The sequence below is a fragment of the Mirounga angustirostris genome, unplaced genomic scaffold, assembly GCF_029215605.1.
Source record: "Mirounga angustirostris isolate CCGP_5_RB_7025 unplaced genomic scaffold, mMirAng1.0.hap1 SCAF_7, whole genome shotgun sequence".
Taxonomy (NCBI): Eukaryota; Metazoa; Chordata; class Mammalia; order Carnivora; family Phocidae; genus Mirounga; species Mirounga angustirostris.
Genome location: NW_026991715.1, coordinates 18735573 through 18763014, shown reverse-complemented (window position 1 = coordinate 18763014; position 27442 = coordinate 18735573). Strand labels below are relative to the sequence as shown.

General features: G+C 39.8%; 1 protein-coding gene across 3 annotated transcripts in view; it reads right to left on the bottom strand.

The window, feature by feature from the left end:
- Positions 1 to 14900, bottom strand: part of SNX2 (sorting nexin 2) — a 53736-nt gene extending 38836 nt beyond the window's left edge. For 2 of the 3 annotated variants that reach the window (XM_064595825.1, XM_045891609.3), the window contains exon 1: positions 14697 to 14900. In XM_064595825.1, the coding sequence (XP_064451895.1) occupies positions 14697 to 14804 (108 nt within the window). In that variant the 5' untranslated portion in view covers positions 14805 to 14900. Of the gene's footprint in view, positions 1 to 14544; positions 14656 to 14696 lie in introns of those variants that run through there. The other variant, XM_064595826.1, reaches the window with a different exon arrangement.
- Between the last annotated feature and the right edge of the window lie 12542 nt (positions 14901 to 27442).

Sequence of the window (27442 nt, the reverse complement as noted above, 5' to 3'; positions counted from 1 at the left end):
ACCTAAATGTAAAGCACAAAAGTATAAAATTCCTAGAAGGTAACAGGAAAAATCTAGATGACCTTGGATTTGGCAGTTAGTTTTTAGATACAATAACAAAGGCACTCTTACATTAAAGAATTGATAAACTTCATTAAAATTAAAACTTTTTGTGAAAGATACTGTCAAGAAAATAAAAAAACAAGCCACAGACTGGAAGAAAAATAGAAACATGTCCCACATCATATATCATCAGGGAAATGCAAATTAAAATGAGATACCACCATACCTCATGATAGTGTATCTATACAGCTATTAGAATAGTCAAAAATCTTTAACTCTGACACCACCAAATGCTGGCAAAAGGAACTCTCTTTCACTGCTGGTGGGAATGCAAAATAGTACAGCTAGCTTGATAGTTTGGCAGCTTCTTGTAATAACTAAACATACTCTTATCATAGAGTCCAGTAATCACTCTCTTTAGTATTTACCCAGAAGAGCTAAAAATTTATGTACACACAAAAAAACAGGACCTGATATTTACACCAGCTTTATTCATAACTACCAAAACTTGGAAGCAACCAAGATACCCTTCAGTAGGTTAAGAGGTAAGTAAACTGGTGCTTAACGTCAATGGAATGTTACTCAGCACTAAAAAATGAAATGAGCTATCTAGCCATGAAAAGACAGAGAAAACTCAAACGCATATTACTAAGTGAAAGAATCCAGTCTAAAAAGATTACTTATCATATGATTCCAACTATATGATATTCTGGGAAGTGCAAAACTATGAAGACAGTAAAAAGATCAGTAAGTTAGAAGGGATGAATAGGCAGGGCACACATGATTTCTGGACAGAGAAACTACCCTGTATGATACTATTAGGGTGGATACACATCATGTCATTACACACATGTCCAAACCCACAGCATGTAAAACACCATAAACTATAAACTTTGGTGATTACAACGTGTCACTGTAGATTCATCTATTGTAACAAATGTACCATACCACTCAGGTGGAGGAAGTTGACAATGAGGGATAATGCATGTGTAGGGGCAATAGATGGGAAACCTCTGTACCTTCTACTCAACTTTGCTGTGAATTTAACACTGTTCTAAAAAATAAAGTCTAGGGGTGCTGATTAAGCAGCTGTCTTTGGCTCAGGTCATGATCCCAGGGTCCTGGGATCGAGCCCTACATCAGGCTCCCTGCTCAGTGGGGAGTCTGCTTCTCCCTCTGCCCCTCACCCTGCTCTCATGCTCTCTTCTACTCTCACTCTAATAAATAAAATCTTAAAAAAAAAAAAGTCTTTAAAAAAAATGAAGCAGAGTGGCACAGGAAAAGGCTTATAATATGCCATTACATGGGAAAAGTAGGTACCTACACATATGATTCAGCCTTCTGATAATATTCATTAAAACTAAGATATACTTGTATTGAGTAAGACAAAGGCACTAGGGGTCCTATATATAACTTATACAGCAAATTGGAGCAGTCGCTCATTTACTAAAGGCTGTGAGAACTTACTTGTCTTTGCTCCTGCCTCCCCATGACTCTTTCAGTTTCGTAGTGAGGGCAAGAGCTGTTCTCCACTGTATGCGCTGGAGTATGGAGAGAGTGGCCACTGAATGAGGAAGTGATGGAAGGGAACATGGATGACTTAATTGCCTGGAGCACAATTCTGGGGTGATCAGAACTAGTTCTCCAAGATATGCGACTGTAGACATATTAGTATTTTTAATAAATGTGTATTTACTCCCCTACCTATCACCTAGTCGTGTGCTGGAAATTATTTTTATAAAAAGTTCCAAGGTTGTTGCGAATCTCTCTTCAATTAAAAAGTAGTGTTTAAGATTCCAAACAAGATTAAAGAAGCCCACTAGAGCCCCTTTCCCACTGATTAACACTAAAAGCTCTGGATAGAATAAAAAAACAAAGACCTAAAATTAAATAATGGCAGATATATTAGGGAAGGAGACAAAAATGTGAGGGTTAATTTTATGATTTTCCCCCCTTCTTTAACTTTCAGCTTTTCCTGAGAATGGCTCCAGTTGTAGAACTATATTAGTAGTGTGAGCAGCAATGACTCCAAGAAAAACTTCTATCTTCTGATTATAACACCAGGGGCCCTGCTACCAAGAGAATGTAGGGGGAAAACAATTTCTTTTCTTCCTCTCCCTATTCCATTTTCTTTCCTGGCTGTGCCCTGAGGCCAAACCTAGTGGCTTAGATGCATGAAACCAACAATGATGAGAGTATTGACATCTAAAATCCCAAGAGAAAATCTACTTTTCTGGCCAGCTGAACCAGGAAAAGGGGACTCAGAAATCTGAAGGGGAGAGGACAGAAATCCTCATTAGTATTTTCACTCCTTTCTTTCACTGCTTTTCCCTAAGAGTGACCTGAGCTGAGCAAACATGTGTGACGGTGCAGGCAGCTACAACTCTGACAGAAGACAACGTTTCTGAGAAATAGCCTTAGAAAACAGAGGTCAGTGTCTCTTTCCCAAAGACCAGATTTGTTTACTGTCCATTATAATACAGACAATGTCTCCTCTACAGCAAAGAATAGGCACACATATTGCCTATTATAATGATTTGGGTTCCCTAAGCTCAGGTTCTTCAGCTGTGACACAAACCAAAGACAGATAAAATATCAACCTCCCCCTCCATCACACCACCCCATCGAGAGAGAGGGGGGAAGTTACAGAAACACCATACTCATGCTGCTTGCTATGCTTTGAGTAAAAGTGCTTAATCAAGTCTTCTTCCAGCAACCATAAACAAGTTAATTTGTTAGCTTAGAAGGAAGGTACAATTTCAGACTCTTTACAGTTCCTGACAGAAAAAGTCAGCAAACTTGAAGAAAAATCATTAGAAAATATCCAATCTGAGTAACAGAGAAGAAAAAAACTGGGGGGGGGGGGGGGGGGAGCAGAAACTCAGGGACCTGTGAGACAATATTAAAAAGTTACTGGAATCCTAGAGAAGTACACAAAAATATTTCAATAAATGATGGATAGAAAGTCCCAAATTTGTTGAAAAACCTAAATTTACAGATTCGAGAACAAGCAAACTCCAACAGGACAACTTCAAAGAAAACCATACCTAGCCACATCATAAAAAGTGGCTGAAAACCAAAGATTAAAAATAAAAAACTTAAAGCAGCTAATAAAAATTACATTCAGGGAAACAATTACAAAGACTGCATATTTCTCATGAGAAATTAGAGATCATGACAGTGGCACAGTATCTTTACAATGCTTAAAAAAAAAAGGTCAACATAATTCTATATCCAGCAAAAGTATCTTCCAGGAACAAAGACGGAATAAAGATATTCTCAAATGAAAGAATACTATAGGGATCTGTCATCACTGGGCCAGTTTTTTAAAAAAGTTGGGGCAGGGGGACCAAAAGACAATCGTTAGCCTGAAGATACATGATATGAGTAACATAAATTTGGATCTTCAGGAATACAGTGAGAATCACAGAAACAGTTACTGGAGAAAGGTAATAGACCATTTTTCTTCTCTTACATTATTTAAAATGTATATGACTAAGAAAGCAAAAATTATAACACTGTCTGGTAAGGTTTTCAATGTATGGAGATATAGGTGAAAACTGTAACATCCAGGAAGGGAGGTAAATGGTTATAAGGATCTGCATTTTACTTGAAGAAGTATAATATGAACTCTAATTAGACAGTAAATCATTAGGTATATATTTTGTAATCCCTACAGCAACCACATACATATGTAATATATAATATACATTAAAATATATTTATATGTATTATAAACAAACTATTTATAGAGAGGAAGGAAAGATAAAGCAAAAAAACCCAGTAGATAAATTAAAATTACTTACAGACATTAAGATAATACAAAGAAGGGAGAAAAGGGGAAACAGAAAAACTGAAAACAAATAAAATGGTAGATCTAATCCAGTTACAGCAATAATTACATTAAACACACCAATTAGAGGACAGAGGTAGCTAGGCTGGATATAAAAACAGCAATACAGAACAATATGCTGCCTACAAAAAAACTACCTTAAAAACACAGATAGTTAACAGAAAAGAATGGAAAAACTATGTCATGCAAACAATCAAAGAGATGGAGTGCTACCTTAGCATCATAAACTTCCAATAAAGAGTATTATCAGCAATAAAGAGGGACATCATATGATAAAAGGATCATCTTACCGAGAAATCATAACAACACTAAGTCTGTGTCTAACAACAGAGCTTCAATATGAAGATAAAACTGAACTGAAAGTATAAAAAATTAAAAATCTACAATTATATTTGGAGACTTCATCACTCTTCTCACAGTAATTGATAGAATAGATAGGTAACAAGGCAAGACAGAGTAGACCTGGAAAAACTTTTAATCAACTTGACTTAACTTTATAGAACACTCCAATAGTAACATCAGATTATATACATTCTTTTCAAGCACATACAGAATATTCACCATAAGAGACCATATTCTGGGCCATGAGACAAATGTTAACACATTTAAAAGAATTAAATCATAAAACATTTTCTAACCATAATCAAATTAAACTAGAAATTAATTTCAGAGACATACTGAGAAAATCCCCAAATTTTGGAAATTAATACATTTCTAAATAACCCATCGGTTAAACAGTAAATCAGAAAGGAAACTAAAGCACAGTTTAAATTGAAAGAAAACAAAACACAGCATCAAAATTTGTGGGATACAGCTAAAGCTGTGCTTACAAAGAAATATATAGCTGACTAATACTCAAAAACAAAACAAAGAAGCAAACAAAAAACAGCCAAGTTTCAAATCAATGATCCAAGCCTCTACGAACAACAGAAAATCAAGAAAGCAAAAGTTGATTCTTTGAAAAGATCCCAAGATATTCTCTAGCAAGACTAAAATAAATGAATAAATAAGTAAACAAACAGAAGACATAAATTATCAATACCAGGAACGAAAAGGCAGGGGCAACACTCACAGACACGATCACAGGATAAAAGAGTATTATGAAAAACCTTATGCCCATAAATTTCACAACTTAGACTGAATGGACAAATTCCTTGAAAGATCCATACTACAAAAGTTCAACAAGAAATAACCCTGTATCTATTAAAGATAATGAATTTGAAGTTAAAAGTCTTCCAAAAACAAAACTACATGCTCAGATGATTTCACTAGTGAGTCCTATCAACCTTTAAAGAAGACAAGACTAATTCCACACAACCTCTTCAAGAATACAGAAGAGGAATACTCGTCTCCAATTCCTCTAATGAGACCAGTATTTCGGGTACCAAAACCAGACAAAGATATTACAAATAAAAGAAAATACTACACAAATATCTATTGCAACAGACATGACAGCCTAAACAAAACACTATCAACTGAAGGCAGCAACATATAAAAAGGGTTTTATGACTGTGACGGGCTTATCCCAGGAATGCAAGATTTATTCAGTGTTTTAAAATCAATCAATATAATCCACGTTATCATTAACCTAAGAAGAAAACTACATAATCATCTCATTAAACGCAGAAAAAGAATTTGCCAAAACCAGCCTCCATTCAGGAATACAAAATTTCAGAAAACTAAGAATAGAACTTCTTTAACCTGATGAAGGACAACTACAAAAAAACTTATGGGGCACCCTGCTGGCTCAGTCGGTAGAACATGCAACATTGAATCTCGGGGTTGTGAGTTCAAGTCCCATGTTGGGTGGAGAGATTAAAAATAAAATCTTAAAAAAAAAAAACAAAACTTAACAGATAACATATGTAGAGAGAGTACTTCCCTCCTAAGTTCACTAAAGGGAAAATGATACCCACTTTCACCACTCCTATCCAATATTATACTGATGGTCTTAGCTACTACGTTAAGGCATACAGATTGGAAACAAAGAAATAAAACTCCAAATCACAAACAGTATGATTATATCCATGAAAATCCCATGGACTCTCCAGAAAAACTACTAGAACTAATGAGTTTTTAGTACAGTTGCTGGATAGAGGGTCAATATGCCACCAATGAGCAAATGTAAAAAGAAACCATGAAATAAGTATAAACTAACAAAATATGTGCTAGATTGGTATGCTGAAAACAACAATGATGAAAAAAATCAAGTAAACCAAAAAAATGGAAAGAAATAGCAAACCTATGGCTTAAAGGCTCAATATTGTTAATATGCTAATTCTCCCCAAACTAATCTACCGACTCATCACAATCCCAAATCAAAATCTGAGGTGGAGTTTTGGTAGAAATCAATAAACTGATTCTAAACTTTCAGGCAAAAGAAGTAGAAAAGCGAAAACAATTTTGGAAAGAAAAAAATCAATGGACTCATACTACAAATTTCAAGACTCAGTTACACTAAGACAGCATACAACTGGCAAAAGGAGTCAGTAGATCAGTGAAATAGAATTAAGTCCAGAAATAGATGTATACACATACATATGCTCAAATGATCTTTGAAAAAGATGCAAAGACAACTCATCAAGAAACCTTTTAAGTTTAGCTTCTAAACTCAGCATAAAGCATATAAGATTCATTGATGATGTATATATTGAAAAATACAACCAACCAACTTGAAATAACATTTACAGACCACTCCACCCATCAACATCTGACTATATATAACCTTTTGAAGTGCAAACATAGTATTTACCATAAAAGACCATATTTTGAGCCATAAAACAAACCTTAACAGTGTGATTATTTTTCAATAATTGGTGCTGGAACAACTGGATATCTATATGCAAAAAAACCCGTAACTTGAACTCACATGTAAATTAACTGAATCCTAGGCCTAAATTTAAAAGCTAAAATTTATAAAACTTCATTAAGAAAGGATTTCATATGTGACATCTAAAGTACAATCAACAACAGCAAAAGATAACTTAAACTTCATCCAAAAAACAAACTTTCGGTCTGTGAAAGGTAATGTTAATAGCATAAAACGAAAAGCCACAGATTGGGTAGGGATATTTGCAAAACACACATCTGGCAAAGGATTTGTATTGAGAATACATGAAGAATTCTCAAAACTCAATAAGGAGATCCAAATTTTTAAATGGGCAATAGATGTGAAAGAACATCACCAAATATGATTTTCAGATGGTGACTACGCACATGAAAAGACCTCAACATCACTAATCATTACAGAATGTACATTAAAACTACAATGAGATAACACTACAAACCTGTTAGAAGGGCTAAAAATCACTGGTGTGCTGGTAAATGTTTAGCAACCATGTCTTTGAGAGAGGACTCTGACTGACAGCTTTTGCTCATTTTTGTGGCATAAACATGCCTGCTGTGGCTGATTACCCATCACTGGAAGTGGACTTGGGAAGATACGCACTTAACACCATACAAATACAAATACCTCAAGAGCATTAAGAAATAATAAAATTCAGTAAGGGAATTAGGAAGTGACAAGCTTTGAATATTTATTACCTTCATTTTTAAAAAAGATTTATTTATTTAGAGAGAGCGAGTGAATGAGTGAAGGGAGGGGCAGAAGGAGAGAGAGAGAATACTGAAGTTGATTCCCCACTTAGTGCGGAGCCTGACACTAGGCTTGATCCCAGGACCCTGGAGATCAGGACCTAAGCCAAAATCCAAGAGTCAGCAGTTTAACCGACTGAGCCACGCAGGCGCCCCACCTTCATTTTTAATATAATTCATTTAAATATGTTTGTAACTTAATTTTAACAATGGCTGTGTTTAATACCAGTTTACAAATTCTTGACAATTTAACAATCACTTTCAAGACAATATAAACCAGCCTAAAGCTCGCCACTACCTAAAATAAAAACCGACACTAAGAAGTGCAGACAAGATGGCAATAACTAGTATTCTCATTCATTGCTATGGGAATGTAATGATACATGTGATTTGGAAGAATTTGGCAGTTTCTTTCTTTGCTTTCTTTCCCTTCCTTCCTTTAATCTTTCGTAATTTTATTAGATTTCAAAGATGGAATGAACAGAAACCTGACCAGAGACTAAAATAGACAAATCTAGCCGCACAAAAGGTTCCCTGGGGCGAGCTTTCAAGATTCAAACATTCAATAATACATAGTGTAACTCTCTGAATAAGGGTAAAATTTCTGTATTAAAATAACTTTTATGACACCACGAAATACAGTGACATGTTTTGTATTGAAGCATCGTGCTTTTTAGAACATGAAACCATAGATTAACAATTCTCAGACTTGGGGAACAGTGTCCTAATGGGTATGTTCCTGAGTTGTATTATTACTATAGCCATTAACTCATGGGACTAAAAGTAAATGACTTCACCTCTTGTAAACCATTCTGGCACAAGTATGGCAGTTTCTTACAAAGTCAAACATACCACATAAGCCAGCAATCCTAAGTATTCACCCAGAAGAAATGAAAACTGTGTTCATACAAAAACCTGCACATAAATGTTTATATTGACTTTACTCATTAATGCCAGAAGCTGGAAACGGAACAGTCCTTCAACAACAACCGTGATACGTACACACAATGGAATACTAAATTCAGCTATAAAAAAAGTAATTAACTATTGATAACAGGCAACAACATTTGAATCTCAGATACTTTATGCTAAATTAAAGAAGCTAGACTCAAAAAGTTTTATACGGTATGAGTCCATCCAACAGATCAGTGGCTGCCAGAGATAAGAAGTGGGAAGTGTTAACTATGTGAGAGAATTTTTTTTAGGTGATGAAAGTGTTCTGTATCTTGAGTGAGGTGGTAGTGAATTTTACTAAATTGAGGTTAACTGTGCCCCAAGTAAAAACTACCATCCCAGAAGAAAAAGAAAAAAACCACAACCATTCCATTTCGTAGGAAAGTGGGTATTTGTAAAATTGCATTAAAGGGAAATTGTATTCTTAAGAAAAAAGTCTGCAAGAAAGTAACTCTGCCTCAAGCAACTTCATTTAACAGCATTTTTTAGAGGCTCTAAAAATAGTTCATTCTAAAATCCTTAAATTTAATGGTTTTAAGGGAAAGTGGTCAACTAGAGTGCTACTGCTTCATAAAAGTTTTTAGTAATTTCCAGTGCTCACCCCCTTTAAACACCTGATCACAAAATGTTTCTCTGAAACAAAGGTAACTCACATTGAAATTTCCAGAAAAATGAGTACATTTAAAGTTGGAGGCCTACCCAGAGATCAGAAAACAGAATTAAGAAAACAACTTATACACCATTACTACCTGTTGTGTAGGCACAGTACATACTAATTTAGTATGTATCAATAGTCCCCTGTCTTACTCTACTTATTCTCTGATAATTTCACCCACTTTCAGGATTTCAAAGATCATTTCTATGCAATTAAGTCACTCCAGTGTTCTATACCATTTCTGTGCCATGTGCTTATTTCAAATACATGTGTATCACCTGGTATTGGCAGGTGTCTGTTCACACAGCTTTGTTTATTATGTTGACTCCTTTCATATACTCCATAGGTCAGGGACTAGATGTCCAGAGTCTGGTTTAATGTAATCATTCAATAAATTTATGACAGATTTCTAAATCAACATTTCCAGCCCATCCAGCAGTTCTAACTGCTTGATGTTCTCTTCACTGGTGTAATGTATCCCTAAGTGAAATGAAACTTGTAATTCCTTTGTCAAAGAATCACCTGAAGAGAGGGAGACATAAATGATGTCTTTAGATGTCTAACTTTTTATCTACTGTTCCATCAACTTCCTTTTCTCCTTTACTATTTGTGCTTTCCTTCTTGAGGTCTTTAACTTCAGGCTTAAAATAGCCTCCAACTCATTAACTTACCAGTAATACCTCCCACTCAAATTTACCTCTCAGACTGCTAGCACATTAATCTTCCCAGGTGATCATGTTAACTGTCATAAAAATCTTTCATAGCTCTCACCCACCTACATAACAGATTCCAAAGCCCTTCACAATCTCACCACAGAGTAAACGTACACCCTATATTCAGCCACCCACAGAATTTTTTATGGTTCCCTAGAATATGGACTGACCCTTGAGTGACCCTTGCTATTCTCCCACTTGGAAATTTCATTACCCCTTCAAGGTCTCTCTTAACTATTACCTCTTCAATGAGCTTCTCCCAACCAAGAGAAGCATTTACTGTTTATCTACTATGTGTCAATAACACTGATAGGAATTACAATCTCCCCACTGTTTCACTGGTACTTTCAGTGAAAAGTGATGTATTTTCAGACCATACAAACACAACCTGTATCAGAGTTTTCTGTACACCGCTTTATTCTGTCCTCAAAGACTTGGAGCAGTTTGCTGATATTTGCACTCTGATTATCATATAAACAGTAGAGCAGAGGGTAAATACCCAAGTATTTGTTTAAGTCAACGAAGTTAGATGTCTTCTGAGCACGGGGTTAAAGAAAAGGAATTTTAAGACCATCTGGAAATTCAATATGAAATGCTCTATCATCTCTATCATGTGACACAATTGGGCAAACTATGGTCCCCATCTAAACTCCAACTGACCCTTGTATTTGAGGTTGGTATGAGAACCACGTGTGAACATCTATGGTCAAGCGATTTTCAACAAGGGTGCCAAGACCACTCAAATGAGGAAAGCATAGTCTTTTCAACAAATGGTTCTCGGACAACTGAATTGCCACGTACAAAAGAATAAAGGTGGACCCTACCTCATGCCATACACAAAAATTAACTCAAATGGATCAAAGACCTAAAAGTAAGAGCCAAAACCAAAAACTTCTTAGAAGAAAACAAACATGTAAATCTTCATGACCTTGGATGTGTCAGGGGATTCTTAGATACGACAGTGAAAGCATGAGAAACAAAATTTTAAAAATAAACTGGACTTTGTCAAACAATTTTTAAAATTGTTAAGGACACCATCAAGAACATGAAAAGACAACCCAGAAAATGGGAGAAAACATCTGCAAATCATGTATCTAGTAAGGAACTTGTACCTAGAATTATATAAAGAATTCTCATAACTCAGTAATAGACCACTCAATTAAAAAATGAGCAAAGGATCTGAATAGACATTCCTCCAAAGAAGATATACAAATGGTCAACAAGCATATGAAAAGATGTGCAATATCTTTAGTTACCAAGAAAATGCAATCAAAACCACACTAGGATAGCACTTCACACTCATTAAGATGAACAGAACCAAAAAAAGTCATATTAACAGCTGTTGGTGAGCATATGAAAAAACTGGTACCCTCACACATGGCTGGTGGAAATGTAAAATGGTGTGGCCACTTTGGGAAACCTGTCTGGCAATTATTCAAATGATTAAATGTACAGTTACCACAGGACCCAGTAATTCTACTTGTAAACAAATGTTTATTGCAGCATTACTCACAAGAGCCAAAACCTGGAAACAATCCATACGTCCATCAACTGACGAATGGATAAACAAAATGTGGTATAGCCACACAATGAAATATTATTCCATTCCATTCTGTAAAAAGGACTTTGAAAACATTATGCTAAGGGAAAGAAGCCAGTCATGAAAAATCACATTTTATGATTTCATTCATACAAAGTCCAGAACAGAGAAGTCCATAGAGACAGAAAGTTAATTAGTGGTTATTGAAGGTTGGGGACAGAGAGGCTTGGGGGATGGGGGCAAGGGGTGATAGTTAAAAAGTACGGGGTTTCATTTTGAGGTGATGAAAATGTTCTATAACTAACTGTGGTGATGACTGCACATATCTGTAAATATCCTGCAAACCATCAAATTGTACACATTAAATGAATGAATTGCATGGTATGTAATACCTCAATATAACTGTTTAAAATACAGAACAAGACATATAAATTTCCTGACTTTATTTTTTTATTAAAGATTTTATTTATTTATTTGAGAGAGCACGAGAGAGAGAGAAAGAGAGAGAGAGAGAGAGAGAACGTGCAGGGGGAGGGGCAGACGGAGGAGTAGACTCCCTGCTGAGCAGGGAGCCCTAGGTGGGGCTGGATCCCACGACCCCGAGATCAGGACCTGTGTCAAAGGAAGATACTCAACCGACTGAGCCACCCAGGTGCCCCGTTACTATTTAAGGTGTTGTCTTACTACTCCATACTGCTTTAGGGCAAGCACCTTTTAAGCTTAGGGCTGTATCATTTAAGTAAAAAGCAGTATTCCTAAACAATTTAAAGCTTTGCCTCTCAGGTACCAAAAAGAACACGCTTTCACTAGATTCTTTCTACTGCTCACTCTATTCCCAGCCCCCTATGCCAGGGGCTACCAGTGTCTTGTTTCACAGTCAGAAGAGAAACGAACACTAGGAGTTTTAAATATGCTTCATTAACTGAATTTGGCTTTATGTGACTGTTCTTAATTGTGAAAGGAAAGGAGTCTAATACTGTGTTAAAAATATACTCATACCTAAGTTGTATGGTCATTACAAGCGTAACAATGATGACAGTGAAAATGTCTATAATTTTATTTTCACCTATATAGATTTCAATTGATTTTTTCCTCCAAATACCCTCAGAGGAAAAAGTTTCTACATAAATAATTTTTAAAACTCTGACTTACTTTTTCCTTAATTAAAGAAACTAATTTATATGTCTTTCAATTTACAGCTTAGGTAATAACTATTCAAAGCAGATGATCTCCATCAGAATCATCTGGGGCTTAGCAACTCATTATTGTCTATGGACCAGAAGCAAAGTCACGAGGAATATGTTAAAAACGCATAATAATAGACTTATCCCAGCCCTACAGAATCATAATTTGCACTTTAACAAGATCCCTGGGTAACTTCTGTATAAAGTTAGAAAAGCACAGATCTAGAGACATCTGCATTTCAAACATGAATCCCCAGGTTTCTCCTACACAGTGAGGTTTGAGAAGCACTTCTGAAAACAAAAGTGGAGTTACTAAAAAAGAACATTCCTTCAGAGCACTTTTGGTATACTCAAAAACACCGTTATATAGCCTTCCTGTAACAGTTTGGAAAGCAAAAAAGATTCTGAATTTACAAATCTCAGTTATACTACCTTAAAGTTAATAACCTGAATGAATCTATAAAAAGGGGGTTTAGATAAACAATCAAAACCAACTTTATTTACAACTTTCACAGTGCACTAACCAAGCTCAATTTATTCATACTCAAAACTTCTGTAGACTTTTATTGAAAAACAAAAACAAAAACAAAAGTCAAATACCTTATTAAAAAGTCCCAACCAAATGGGAAATACAGATTATAGTTCCTTTTACTCAACTCCTAAAAGCCTCAATTAAACAGAATGCTTAGTGTTTAAAGTATTCAAGTTTACACTAGGTCAATAGTTTGTTTCGATCCTAGCTGGGGGACAACCTTTGCAGCCCTCAAGGAAATACAGGTCTAACTCCCGTTACATTTTAAGATAGTTATACAGTACGTATAATGGGCTAAAAAGATACTAAACCCAAAAGGTTAATCTGTTATGCAAGACAATTTTTACTAATTCTTAGGATGCTGTTCAGACAATGAATCCAGCAAACATTTACTAAATGGAAATGTTCAAGACTGGGAGGAACACAAAGATGATCAAGGCACTATCAGCCCCAAGAAGCATATAATCTGAGGGGAGGTGGGGTTTGACTGAGAACCTGTATACACAATTTGCAGAGTATGGTCAGTGTGGAAACTGGTTCCCGGAAGTTCCCAGTAAATGAATTTCGAATAAAGGCTATTTTGCAGTAATTTTCAACTGATTTGGTGTCTAGATGCATAAGCCAAAAAAGCTTACTAAAAAGCACTTTATAAGGAAATACAGCCCAAGGTAAACAATCTTCTGGGCAATTTGCATACATTTTAATACACATACACACAAAAAACTGGGCTATGAGGTGTGGCCGCCCTCACCAAATGCAAAGCAATTCAAACCCGAAATGGATCTAGGAGGCCAATACAGTTAACAGTGTTTCCTTTGACAAAAACAGGAACACTCAACTTCAGAGATCGCTGACCATGCGAGAAAAGAGGAAAAAGGGAGTAAGGATCTGTTTTTACTTCTCCGTGGTAACTTAAAAAAAAAAACAAAACAAAACCAACAACGAAACCAGCACCTGCCTGGACTACTCCCACCCTTCAACTTAATATTTTATAAACACTCTTATTCTTAAAAAGTCTAGGAACTAAAGACGACAAAACCGGTTAAATGCATTTAACAGTAGAATACTGAGGCACCTCCCTCAAGGGGAACCAGCAGTCCATGAAGGGTCATGACTGGGAAAAGTGCATCCACACGCTCCCTGGAGAGCCACGGCCACTCAACACTCAGTTCACTGCTCTCCCTTTCAGGGGCACACCCTCCCTTGGGAAGGGAAAAACAAGCACCTCTCCAAAGGGACTGCGGAGGTCACCGGGAGGATGGTGAGGTTTATACCAGGACTCAGGGCAAGCCCTTCCCTGGTCTGGAGAAGAGGTGCAAGTGACACCGAGGAAGGCCAGCTGAGCGGGGAAAGGGCGCTGAGATGCTCGGGCCGGTCCCTGCCCCCCCAGAGAGGATCAGGTCGGCCCCCGGCCCGCAGGCTGGTCTCCTGAGGAAGCCTAGCCGTCCAGGCCAAGCTCCAGCCCACTGACAGGTACCTGAGGTGGGGCCCGCGTCACAGGTGTCGCCCCGAGCAGGTCCCTGCAAACCCGGGGGGGTGGGGAGAGACCAGTCCGGGCAGGGGAAAGGCACCTAAAGGTGAGACGCGCGGCAGTAGCGGAGCGCAGCACCCACGGCGACGCGGTCTCACCTCTAGGGTGGACACAGTGCTGGTGAACAGGTCCTCTCCATCCTCCAGCTCCTCAAAGTCGGTGGGCTTCGCGTCCCCCAGCGGAGGAGGCTCCCTCTCGGCCGCCATCTTCGCTCGTCCAGACGACTGCGTGAGCGGGGCCTCGCGGACCTGTCACGTGAGCACGCACGGCAGTGCTGGCGCGCCGGCCGTCCCGCTCCCCCCCGCCCACGGACCCGCCCCTCGTGGCCCCGCCCCCAGCCACGTGACTGCGCCCGCCCCGAGCGCGCCGCGCTCAGCTCCGCCCCTTTGCTTCTCCTTCCAGTTCTGCGTCTGGTGTCTCGTCTGCCTTTCGCCGCCCGCTTGCTGGCCAGACTGGGGTGACTTTTCTTACCCTCACCTTCGTACCACGTCTAGGCCAAACGATTTCTCGGTATTACCAGGTTTAAAAGGATTACCACTTTTCAAATCTGCTTTAGGAAGTGGAAGAGTTTGGGGACCAGTCTTTGGGCTTGGATTATACACAGAGGACAAGATTGAGGACTGGTGGAAGAGAGACATCTCTACGCTGTCCAACAGAACCCTCCGACTTGATAGAAATGTTCTGTATCCGTAGGGTAACCGCTGGCCAAATGTGACCACTGACCCCTTCACGCGACTATGAGGAGCTGAGTTTTAAATTTTAACCGCATGTGGGGCGCCTGGGTGGCTCAGTCGGTTAAGCGACTGCCTTCGGCTCAGGTCATGATCCTGGAGTCCCGGGATCGAGTCCCGCATCGGGCTCCCTGCTCGGCAGGGGGTCTGCTTCTCCCTCTGACCCTCCCCCCTCTCATGCTCTCTGTCTCTCGTTCTCTCTGTCTCAAATAAATAAATAAAATCTTAAAAAAAAAAAAAATTTAACCACATGTGGCTAGAGGCTACCTACTGGCCAGTGCAGCTCTAGATAACAAAAAAAGCCCTGAATAATTTGTTGTCTGAGGTTTACTCCAATTTCCTCATGAGCCACACAATATTTTTCCTCCATAAAGTAAGAGAAAGGCTGAGCAAATAACAGGAAAATCAATGGATGATTGCTGAGAGCCTGATACTCAATTCCCTCTGCCAATTACTAGCACTTCATCATGGGACGGTCTCTTGACTTTTCGGCTTCAATTTCCTTAGTAGCAAATGGAAATGTTACTAATCCTCCACTCACTTCATTGCACAGGATTAGTCTCAGGATCATATGAGAAAATATGTGAAAATATTCTGAAAGTTAAAAAGTGCTATGCTAATGCAAGGTATGCTCATGGAAAATTAAAAAAGGGCATCGCAAATAGCAACCTTAGGTTATAATTTTGCTGGAGGAATAAAAAGCTTCGATGGGATTCTTTACAAATTAAGTACAAACTCTCAGCCCTCACTGGCCTGGGAATTATGCCTGGCTGCTACTGGCTATGCTCAAAACTTACTTAGCATCTCTGGACTTATTTTTTTAAACTGCAATGGAACAGGTTTTTCTACTTGGCTAGGATTGCTTCTGCTCCTAAATTTCTTTTTTTTTTTTTTTTAAGATTTTATTTATTTATTTGACAGAGAGAGACAGCGAGAGAGGGAACACAAGCAGGGGGAGTGGGAGAGGGAGAAGCAGGCTTCCTGCTGAGCAGGGAGCCCAATGTGGGGCTCCATCCCAGTACCCTGGGATCATGACCTGAGCCGAAGGCAGACGTTTAACGACTGAGCCACCCAGGCGCCCCAGTCTGCTCCTAAATTTCTAAATTTCCATGATGATTATCAAGAAACATTAGCCCAAACCATGATTAATTTAAGTAAGTATACCAACGTTCAAAAGTTGCTTGGGTCAGCTTGATGCATAGACTAGTTGTCACTATCATGCTACCATCATCATTGCTTTATCTAGAACCACTGCTGTGTTCATGTCTGGAAGAATCAGGCTGTTGAGCCATATTCCCAGGCCTGCACCCCACCAACCTACAAGCAGTTTGGAGTCTGTCAATGATCAGACACTTCACTCTCCTGAAAGCTCACAGCCTGGGTTGAGGTGATTCTTCTCTGCATCCCTAATCTTTGCCTGTGCTTCTGTTTATTGCTTTACTATTTTCTGTTTTCTGCTATGGTCATTTCTATTCCCAGCTTTATTTGTTTTGTACAGCATATCTGAATTACTTGAAATATAGGTCCAGACACTTGTGACAGGAACCACATTAAAAGTGGCTGTTTTGTAAAAGGAAGGTATATGCAGAACAATCTCCAAAGGCTGAAGGGGCCATAAGACCAAAGAAAAAGGCCGGACAAGTCCAGCTTGACAAGAAGGGGGACTTACAGACAGAAGTCTGTCTTCACTGGCAGCAAGACCAGTAGATCTCTGCAACCCCACCTCCCCTCCCGTGGACCTGCTTTTATAGCCCTAGAGGCTGGGGAGTACTTGCTGGGGGACTACCCAGGAGGAGAATGTTTGAAAATAGGTGTGTGTCATAGTCATATCTCCAAAGAAGATCAGAGACATTATGCCCTGAGGGTATACTTAAGGGTGTGGTTAAACAAAAAGAAAGAATGTGTTGGGGGTGGGTGTTGGTGGGGCCATGCTCAAGAAGGCTTCAGGTCACAGAGGGGTCATCATGGCAGATCTGTCCAAGATGGCGTTAGTCTGGTTCACAGAGCAGCTTAAAAAAAAATGTAGTTTAATTGTCCCTCATATAGGACCATGAAGGCTCCATAAGATCATCCAGGGATTATAGGTTCCTTCTGTTGTTCTACCCTCCCTAGGATGTAATCTCTTCCTCATGGTCCAAGGCTCACCTTGGCTCACCACCACAACCACTTTCCAGCTGGCAGAAGAGGAATAAAAGGGAAATGGAATGCTAACCCCTTCCCTTTAAGGGCCGAGTCCAGAAGTTGGACATACACTTCTGTCCACATCCTTTTGAGCAGTGAATTAGTTACATGGCTATCCCTAGCTACATGGCTATCCCTAGCCAATCCACTCCCTAAAAACTAGAGGTTCTCATACTCTGGAAGAAATGGAAATTATGGTAGGGAACCAGCAGTCTGTGTTATTTATTTATTTATTTTTTTAAGATTTATTTATTTATTTGACAGAGAGAGACACAGCGAGAAAGGGAACACAAGCAGGGGGAGTGGGAGAGGGAGAAGTAGGCTTCCCGCTAAGCAGGGAGCCTGATGTGGAGCTCGATCACAGGACCCTGGGACCATGACCTGAGCCGAAGGCAGACACTTAACGACTGAGCCACCCAGGTGCCCCGGCAGCAGTTTCTGTTATAAAGCATTCATCCACTCTTCCTGGTAGCATAACTGCATTTCCTTCTGGGTGACCATTCCTTTCCCACCCTCTGCTGGAAGTCTCCTCCAACTCAAGAATGGAGGGCATGACCCAGGCTTAAACCAAATAGCACAGACAGACTCCCTTAGTCCTAAGGATTGGTGGGAAGTCAGAATTGGCTGTATTTCCCATAGACCCTTCAGCAGCTTTGATTGTCTTTCTTTCCCTATTCAACCTGAATTCCATGAGCCAGAACTCTTAAGAATTGTCTTTCTATTTTTCTCAGCTGTTTCTCTTCATTGGTTTTTTGCTCTTCTGTTTAATCTTCTCTGAAGTCCCAAATTCAACCACCAGCCTCTCTAGTCTTATATCCATATTGCTAAGACCATTGGTCCTGAAGTCCATGATCTTCAACCCCAACTCCACACTGCCTGGATACCATTGTTTGTTTCTTTGCCAAATCCTTCAACTGTTCCAGAAGAGGTTCTAAAAATTTATCTTCTCTTAAATGTCCTATCGCCTTTTCTCCTCATTTTCATCAGACCACTTAACATCCTCATTCAGTGACAAAATAAAATTTGCTGAGTGAATCCTTTAGCATCAAGCACAATTAAAATTCTGTGTTCTGCCATCACTTGCTGTGTATGTTTCTTTAAAAAAATAAAGATTTTATTTATTTATTTAGGGGGAGAAGGAGAGGGAGAGAGAGTCATGTGGGCTCAATTTCACAACCTTGAGATCACGACCTGAGCCAAAACCACGAGTCAGACATGTAACCAACTGCACCACCCAGGCGTCCTGTGGTGTATATTTCTATAACACCTACCATAGTGTACCGTGATCATGGCCTCTTTTCTATAACCCCTAATAGTCTGGAGAATTATTACATTATTGCTATTTCTTAATTGACTTTAGATCCTGGGTAGCCCTGTATTAGTTACCTATTGCTGTAAAACAAATTACACCAAACTTAACGACTTAAAAACACAAATGTATATTTTCTCACAATTTCTGTGGGTCAGAAATCCAAGTGCACCTTAGCTGAGTGCCTCTGACTCTGGGTGTCTCACAAGTCTGCAATAAAGGTAACTACCAGAGCTGCAGTCAACTCAACACTCAACAGGGAGAGGATCTCTTTCCAAGCTCACTTGGGGTGGCTGATGCCTCAAGTTCTCACTGGCTGTTGGCTGGACATGTGAATTCCTTGCCACACAAGCCCCTCTGTAAAGCCTCCCACACCATTTATCAGCCTCCTTCCCCCAGAGCAAGGACTCTAGGAAAGAGAGAGTGGGAAAGCACTAAGAAAGGACAAGGGAGGGCGAGCAAGACAGAAGCCAGAGTCTTTTTAGAACTGAGTCTCAGAAGTGGCATCTCATTGCTTTTACTGTATTCTGTTTATTGTGAGTTCACACTTAAGGGGAGGGGCAAAACAAGGGTGTGACTATCAGGAGGAAAGGATCTTGGGGGCCATTTTAGAGGTTGCCATAAACCCCCGTAGTGTCTAGTACTCAATAAAATAGATACCTTCAATGAATAAATGAATGAGTACATGACTCAAAAAAGAGGCCTAAGTGGAGGATATAACATACAGGAGGTAAAGCAACAAGCACAGCAAGGATCCAGACAGTTTGGGCTGCACAACCCTAAGGATCATTGAAGAAACAGGCAAAGGAAGAAGTGCTATGAAGAAAACAGAAAAGCAGTAGTCAGAGAGATAGGAAGCAGTCTAGGAGAGAGGGTTACAAAGGAAGTAAAAGGACAAAGAGTGTGTGGTTGTATCAAATGCCTTGAGTATATTAATAAGGTGTTAATCGAAAAGAGTGAATCATTACTGAGTACCAAAAAAAAAAAAAAAAAAAAAATGGATATAGCAAGTTGTGATGGTTAATTTTATGTGTCAGCTTGCCCAGACCATGGGTGCCCAGATATTTGGTCAAACATTTTTCTGGATTTTCCCAGATGTAGTTGGGATGAAATTAACATTTAAATCAGCAGACTTTGAGTAAAGCAGATTATCCTGTATAATATGGATGGGCCTCCTCCAATCAGTTCAAGGCCTTAATAGAACAAAGACTGACCTCCCCTAAGCAAGAAGGAATTCTGCCACAGACTGTCTTTGGACTTGAACTGCAACTTTTCCCTGGGTCTCCAGCCTGCTGGTCTACCCATCATATATATATATTTTGGACTCACCAAGTCTTCACATTTGCGTAAGCCAATTCCTTAAAATAAATCTCTCTCTCTATATATAGTACATCCTGTTGGTTCTGTTTTTCTGGAGAACCCAGACAACTATACAAGGATAGACTATTCTTTCAAGACATATAAATAGAAGGAATGACAGAATAGGTCAGTAGCTTGCTGAAGACACAGGTTTATTTTTTTGTGCATGTATGTTTTATTTTAGAGAGATTTAGACATGTTTATATATTAGGGAAAGAAGTGAGAGCAGAGCAAGAGGCTGAAAATTTAGAGAGAGATAATCAGTGACAGATCTGAAAGTATACGGGAAGGAATGGGATAAACGGCAAGAAGTAGGAATTTGCCTTAAAAAAAGAAGGTATACTTCTTCCTCTGAGAACAGAGGAAGGGGGGGCAGGGGTGTCAGACTTCGTATTAGCTATTGTACATCAAAGCCACTCAAAACTCAGTCAGTGAAAACCCGTTTATTATGTCTAGGGAGTCTGCAGGTCAGCAGGGTGGTTCTACTGGACCAGATTTGGCAAATCCTGTCTTAGGGGTTGTATCTGTGGTTGGCTGAGGGATTGATGAGGGGCTGCCAGCACAAGGCCGGTCCTGACTAGGCCATTTCAGCTGTGCTGCATGTTCTCTGATCCTTCTAGACCAGGCTTCTTTTCAAGGCTGTGGCAGGGTTCCAAAAAAAAATAAGGTGGGCACACACAAGAACTTCTTCAAGCCTTTGCAAAAGTCCCATAGCCAAGCCCAGGGTCACAATGGGAAGGGACTACAAAGCTGCAGGGCAAAGGATGTGGGAAACAGAAGCCATTGATTTGGGCCATTGATGCAATCAGTCTACCACGGGGTGGATACATTCATACTCTTATTTGTAAATACTACAGGAGCAGGAAATGGAAAAAGTCCACACCCAAGAGCAATATTTTTTTTTCCCCCTATGGGGAAAGAGAGGTTAATTTCTAAGAGAAAAGAGGTCAGTATCAGCACAGGTAGCATGAGGAAATTGAAGAGTATTTTCAATAGATCTGTGAAGATTTGGAGAGAACATTCCCCAGGGACATATAAGGAACTGGCAAACACTACTGGAAGCCTAAATGAGGTGGAGACCATATGTTTCTGGTGGCAATAATCCCAACATTTGTGTTATTTTCTCCTGTCTAGCATTGGAGGTGTAGGAGCGGAGGTGGATGGTTGGATTGATTCGAGGTTAGACATTTTTAGAATGAGCTTGGTGGAGGGCTAAGGCAGCTAAGGATTTTGAGGCCTCTCAAAAGAGAGGGGTGTCCTTGGGGCACCCAGGTGGCTCAGTCCTGGGATCCAGCCCTGCATTGGGCTCCCTGCTCAGCAGGGAGTCTGCTTCTCCCTCTCCCTCTGCTGCTCACCCTGCTTTATGTTCTCTTGCTCATGCTCTCTCTCTGTCAAATAAATAAGTAAAATCTTAAAAAAAAAAAAAGAGAGAGAGAGAGAGGGGTGTCCAGAAATAGGTGGTTTCCAATGACAAGGAGCAACAGCAGGTGGCATCTAAGGACGGAAGAAGTGGGGCGCCTGGGTGGCTCGGTCATTTAAGGGTCTGCCTTCAGCTCAGGTCATGATCCCAGGGTCCTGGGATTAAGCCCCACATCAGGCTCCTTACTCAGTAGGGAACCTGCTTCTCCCTCTCCCTCTGCTGCTCCCCCTGCTTGTGCTCTCTCTCTCTCTATCTCTGTCAAATCAATAAATAAAATATTAAAAAAAAAATAAAGAAGGAAGAACTCTTTTCAAGGGTGATTAAAAAGTGGTAGCATAAAAGTAATATTTAGAACCCAATATGGGCTATACTTTTGGTGAAAAGGGACCTATTATTCAAGCAAGGAGGTCAAAGGGATTTTCTGGGAAGCAATCGATGTTGTAAGAACATTTGTTTGCATGGAAATTGTGGCTGTAGGACCATAGTGAAAAGAGAGAAATGGAAGTCAGATATGGATGGAAGGCTGTAGAGGAGTGAGGCCAACAGATCAACAAGACTCTGGAGAGACCTTACCCTTGAACATAACTCCAGTGAGTGAGGTGACATATAGGGTAGCAGCTAGGAACACATAAGATCCGTTAGGATCTTCTTCGCAATTATATTGGGAAAAATAATCCTTTGGTTGCTTAACTTTAACAATTATTCAGTGAAAATATTTAAGCTCCTTACTGAAAGATAATGAAGGACTTCACATTTGTTGGAGGAAGGAAGGAAGTTGGTCAGTCAAGCATGGTGTTCTTTCTTACAGATCATAAATGCAAACAAGCTACCATTACTCAAAATGTCAGTGATCCCTTAACCTGTGACTTGACTAATAGCTATGAAATGGATTTATAGTTGTAACCCCCTGTGTCTCAGCCCCTGAATAGCACCAGAGTCCTAGAGACTAAACCATTCTCTCAAAATAACTGCTTCTTCACTCCTCTTTCTTGAACACCATAAAAGGAGACATGCAGATCCTAACACTTAAATGAACAAAACCCATTATCCCTTTCCCTCCATTTTTTCCCTCATACTACCAACTGCCCCTGTGTCTCTTCCACCCCACAATACCCCTGTAAAACCCCTCCCCTTCTGTTTCTGGGCGGTATTTTCCCACCACCCACGTGCTGCCCACTTCCCTGGCCACTGCTGCGGTCACGGCCAAATTCATGGCCATGAGACGTGTGCAGTCATACTGCATCTTGCACTCAGAGGTGCTCCACTCTTAGTTGAATGCTTTGATGTCACTGGCTGCAAATTCTTAGCAGTTTTGAACAAGGGGTCCTGCATTTTCATTCTGCAATGGGTTTTGCAAATGTTATAGCCAATTCTGACTCTGGTCTGCCAGTTAGGACAGCACCAGGGGATGCAGTGGAATTGGGTGTCTCCTGTCGCCCAGGCCAGCAGAATCCACTCCCAGTGCTTTTCCTAAGAGGATTGATTAAGTGGCTTTGGTGGCTTCACCCCTGGCTCTCAACTTTCTCCTTCTGGGAGGAGCAAAGTGAATGCTGAGGACACTTATATATTGATAATTCTTGTCCCATCAATACATTCTTTGGAGGACAAAGTCAAGTGCAGAGACGCATGTTTCTTTTTTTTTTTAAATTTTTTATTATTATGTTAATCACCATACATTACATCATTAGTTTTTGATGTAGTGTTCCATGATTCCTTGTTTGTGCATAACACCCAGTGCTCCATGCAGAACGTGCCCTCTTTAATACCCATCACCAGGCTAACCCATCCTCCCACCCCCCTCCCCTCTAGAACCCTCAGTTTGTTTCTTGGAGTCCATCGTCTCTCGTGGTTCATCTCCCCCTCCTGATTCCCCCCTTCATTCTTCCCCTCCTGCTATCTTCTCTTTTTTTTCTTAACATATATTGCATTATTTGTTTCAGAGGTACAGGTCTGTGATTCAACAGTCTTGCACAATTCACAGCGCTCACCATAGCACATACCCTCCCCAATCTCTATCACCCAGCCACCCCATCCCCCACCCCCCTCCCCTCTAGAACCCTCAGTTTGTTTTTCAGAGTCCATCGTCTCTCATGGCTCATCTCCCCCTCCGATTCCCCCCCCCTTCGTTCTTCCCCTCCTGCTATCTTCTTCTTTTTTTTTTTTCTTAACATATATTGCATTATTTGTTTCAGAGGTGCAGATCTGTGATTCAATAGTCTTGCACAATTCACAGTGCTCACCATAGCACATACCCTCCCTAATGTCTATCACCAGCCACCCCATCCCTCCCACCCCACCCCCCATTCCAGCAACCCTCAGTTTGTTTCCTGACATTAAGAATTCCTCATATCAGTGAGGTCATATGATACATGTCTTTCTCTGATTGACTTATTTCGCTCAGCATAACACCCTCCAGTTCCATCCACGTAGTTGCAAATGGCAAGATCTCATTCCTTTTGATGGCTACATAATATTCCATTGTATATATATACCACCTCTTCTTTATCCATTCATCTGTCGATGGACATCTTGGCTCTTTCCGCAGTTTGGCTATTGTGGACATTGCTGCTATAAACATCGGGGTGCACGTACCCCTTCGGATCCCTACTTTTGTATCTTTGGGGTAAATACCCAGTAGTGCAATTGCTGGATCGTATGGTAGCTGTATTTTCAACTTTTTGAGGAACCTCCATACTATTTTCCAGAGTGGCTGCACCAGCTTGTATTTCCACCAACAGTGTAGGAGGGTTCCCCTTTCAGAGACGCATGTTTCTAAGATTAGCTTTCCAAGGACTGGTGCAGGTGAAGAAAGGCTTAAAGCAATTTTTTGGAAAAATAGAATATTGGCAACAAAATAAGAGAATATTTGATATTTCCAAGGGATGTATTTATGAATACAGAACTCTGGAGACAAAGTTATTTAGTTGGGTGAGCTAAAATGGGAAAGGAAAGCATTAAACATGGAGGAAAGACCCAGGGAAATAAAATGGTGCTGGAGGTCAGGTAAGAAACTGGACCGAAATGAAAACAAAATAAAACAAAACTAAAAACCAGTTATTGCAATGTCTTTTTTTTTTTTTCCCAATTCTTGTCATAAAGCCCGTCTCCTACATCAGAGACTTCCCTGTTCCAAGGAAAGATTATATCTTTTTGTCCTTTATGGCCCTTGACGTGGTATCTTACACATCATGCTCTCTCAATATTTGCTGTTTAATTGAAAATAAATCTAAAAAAGAAACAAAGCCAGTTCTTTTAGATCAAAGGAAGCAAACTGTCAGGCTGTGGGCTTGACACAGATGGGTTTTATTTGGCCCACACTGTTTTTTTTACATTTTAATGAACTGGCAATATTTAAAAATCAGGAATTTCACATAAAAATCCAGATTTCTGGCTTCTCTTTAAATACTAAAAGATCTGGGTATGTACGGCCTAGATCTCTATGTGTATGTGCTCTCCAGGTCTCTGAAGTCCCCCAGTTCACCCTATTGTCCTCCCAACATGAAGGCATTCCCACCCGCCCGCACCCCAAACCCCCCCCAGGTGGCTCGATCCCCCAAATCCAAGCCTACCCCATTGTTCCTTAGTAGTAAGCATTGGGTTTCAGCAGGCATCATGGCAACCCAGAATAAAGAGAATTTTTCCTCCTTCATTATAGCCAGGGGTGGCCATGTGACCATCTGATTTAATGCCGAATTACTTCATGTCAACAGAGTTTTATGCACAACTTCCCGGAAATGTCTTTAAAAGGATGAGACATACCCTTCCCCCACTTTCTCCTTCCGCAGGCTGGGATTCAAATGTAATTGCTGGCACCTCGACAGACATCTTGGACCATGAGGTAAACTTGGGGACGGGGACAGCAGCGCAGTAGAGGGGGCATGAGTCCCAGGCTCTGAGAATCCACCGTGCCAGCCCAGAGATGCCTGCCTCCCGGCTTTTATGTCAGACAGAAACAAAACTCTATCTTGTTGAAACCACGATTGTTTGGGAATTTCTGTCACCTAGAGCCAAGCTGAATCCTAAATAATACAACTGCAAATTATCTCTGGTAAGCAGGACTTTTCTATAGTTTTACTCTTATAAAAAGTTAAACACCCTGAAAACTCACAGTCTTGGGAAGGAAGGGCGTATGCAGCTGAGCCCATGGTTTCAGAGCGGTAGGTGTACATTCCACGAATACAAATTGACGGGTCCATCTCTAAAACTACGGTGTGGTGGTAAAGCTTGCAGGCTTTGCAGTCTCTGATTATCCTTTTCCTTCAATCGTATAAGATGACAGTAATAAAAACAATAACTTCCTTAATGGCCTCTTCCAAAGATTAGATGAGATAATGCATATAACCAGAGAAGTCTCATTCCTTAAATTCTAGGCAGATGAGGCAGAATGGTGGCCCGGAGGCGGTGAGGCATATGGAACTAAAGAGAGGCACACTTTATTTTCTGCTTACTTTGCTCTTCCCACATCAAGAAGTATTACAAAGGGTGGGAGGAAGAGTGTTAAGAGTTTTCAGCAGCCCATGAAAGAGCTGTGTTGTTACTCCCAGCCAGCATATATATGATCTCTTTAAAGTCAAGACTAATGAGGGAATCTCAAATCCTACCATTTTTATATCACACTTAAATCATCCCTAAAAGCAGTACATCTGATGTTGACATTTGAATGGGAGTTATATTTTATTTCAAAGCACCATTATTAGATGAGTAAATTCTCAAAAGAGCCCCGAGTTTACTGAGAAACTTAATTCCTCCTGTTGGAGTGAGCTCCTGGTCAGAATCATCCTCACGAAAAAGAAACACTGTATATACAGAACATAGACATTTGTCCTTCTATTATAGAACAATTTCCATACATTTGCATAATGCTTTTTTTTTTTTTTGGAAACTAACCTGCCAGCAAACAAGAATCAGAAGAAATTCCATACATTTGGTAGTTTTTTATAACATTTAAAAATTTTTCTTTATGCCATTATCTAACCCCTTCCTAAACTAATCTGTAGTGAAGCCTAAAGCCTTAAAAATATCTTTAGTTGAAAGTAAATATAGGGCTTAGAAAAAATAAAGAAGATGGTGTTATTTTAAGGAAGTCATTTAAAAATGGTTTTATCTTGGCAAACAGAGCATAAATGGAAAATATTTGCATAGAAGGAAAAAGAATATTATACATACAGTCAATATGTTATTTACAGAGCTAGATTGTGACATTGTTGTTCATTACTCAGTGTCCATAATGAGAACGTCTTATTTTTCAGTGTTTTTATATTAAAGTTATCATTTTACCAATGAAGAAGCAGGCTTTACATATCATTCCCTGTTGCCCTCCACATTTAAAGGAATATTCTAATTAAATAAAAAAACCTAAGTCTTCCTTATATTTAATAATGATATGATGTTTCATGAATAAAGTATATAAAATGGCCCTAAGAATCTGAGAAACCGTATTGTAATTGATAGAGTCTATACTAATAATTTTTTTCTCACAATTTTTAAACTCCATGAAGATGTGATTGTGGGGACATTCTTTTATTACAGTTGTCTATTTTTGTGGGGCTAAGGTCCTCCAGGTAAATAGCAATTATTATTTTGTTTGTTTGTTTTTGAGAGAGAGGGAGAGACAGAGAGAGAGAGTGCATGGAAGTGAGGAGGGGCAGAGGGAGAGGGAGAGAGAATCTTAAGCAGAGTCCACGCTAAGCCCAGAGCCCAATGCGGAGCTCGATCTCACCACCTGAGATCGTGACCTGAGCTGAAACCAAGAGTCAGGCACTTACCTGACTGAGCCTCCCAGGTGCCCTGTAAGTAGCAATTATAATGAGCCTCTCTGTCTTTGATGCCAGACTCACAAAGTAT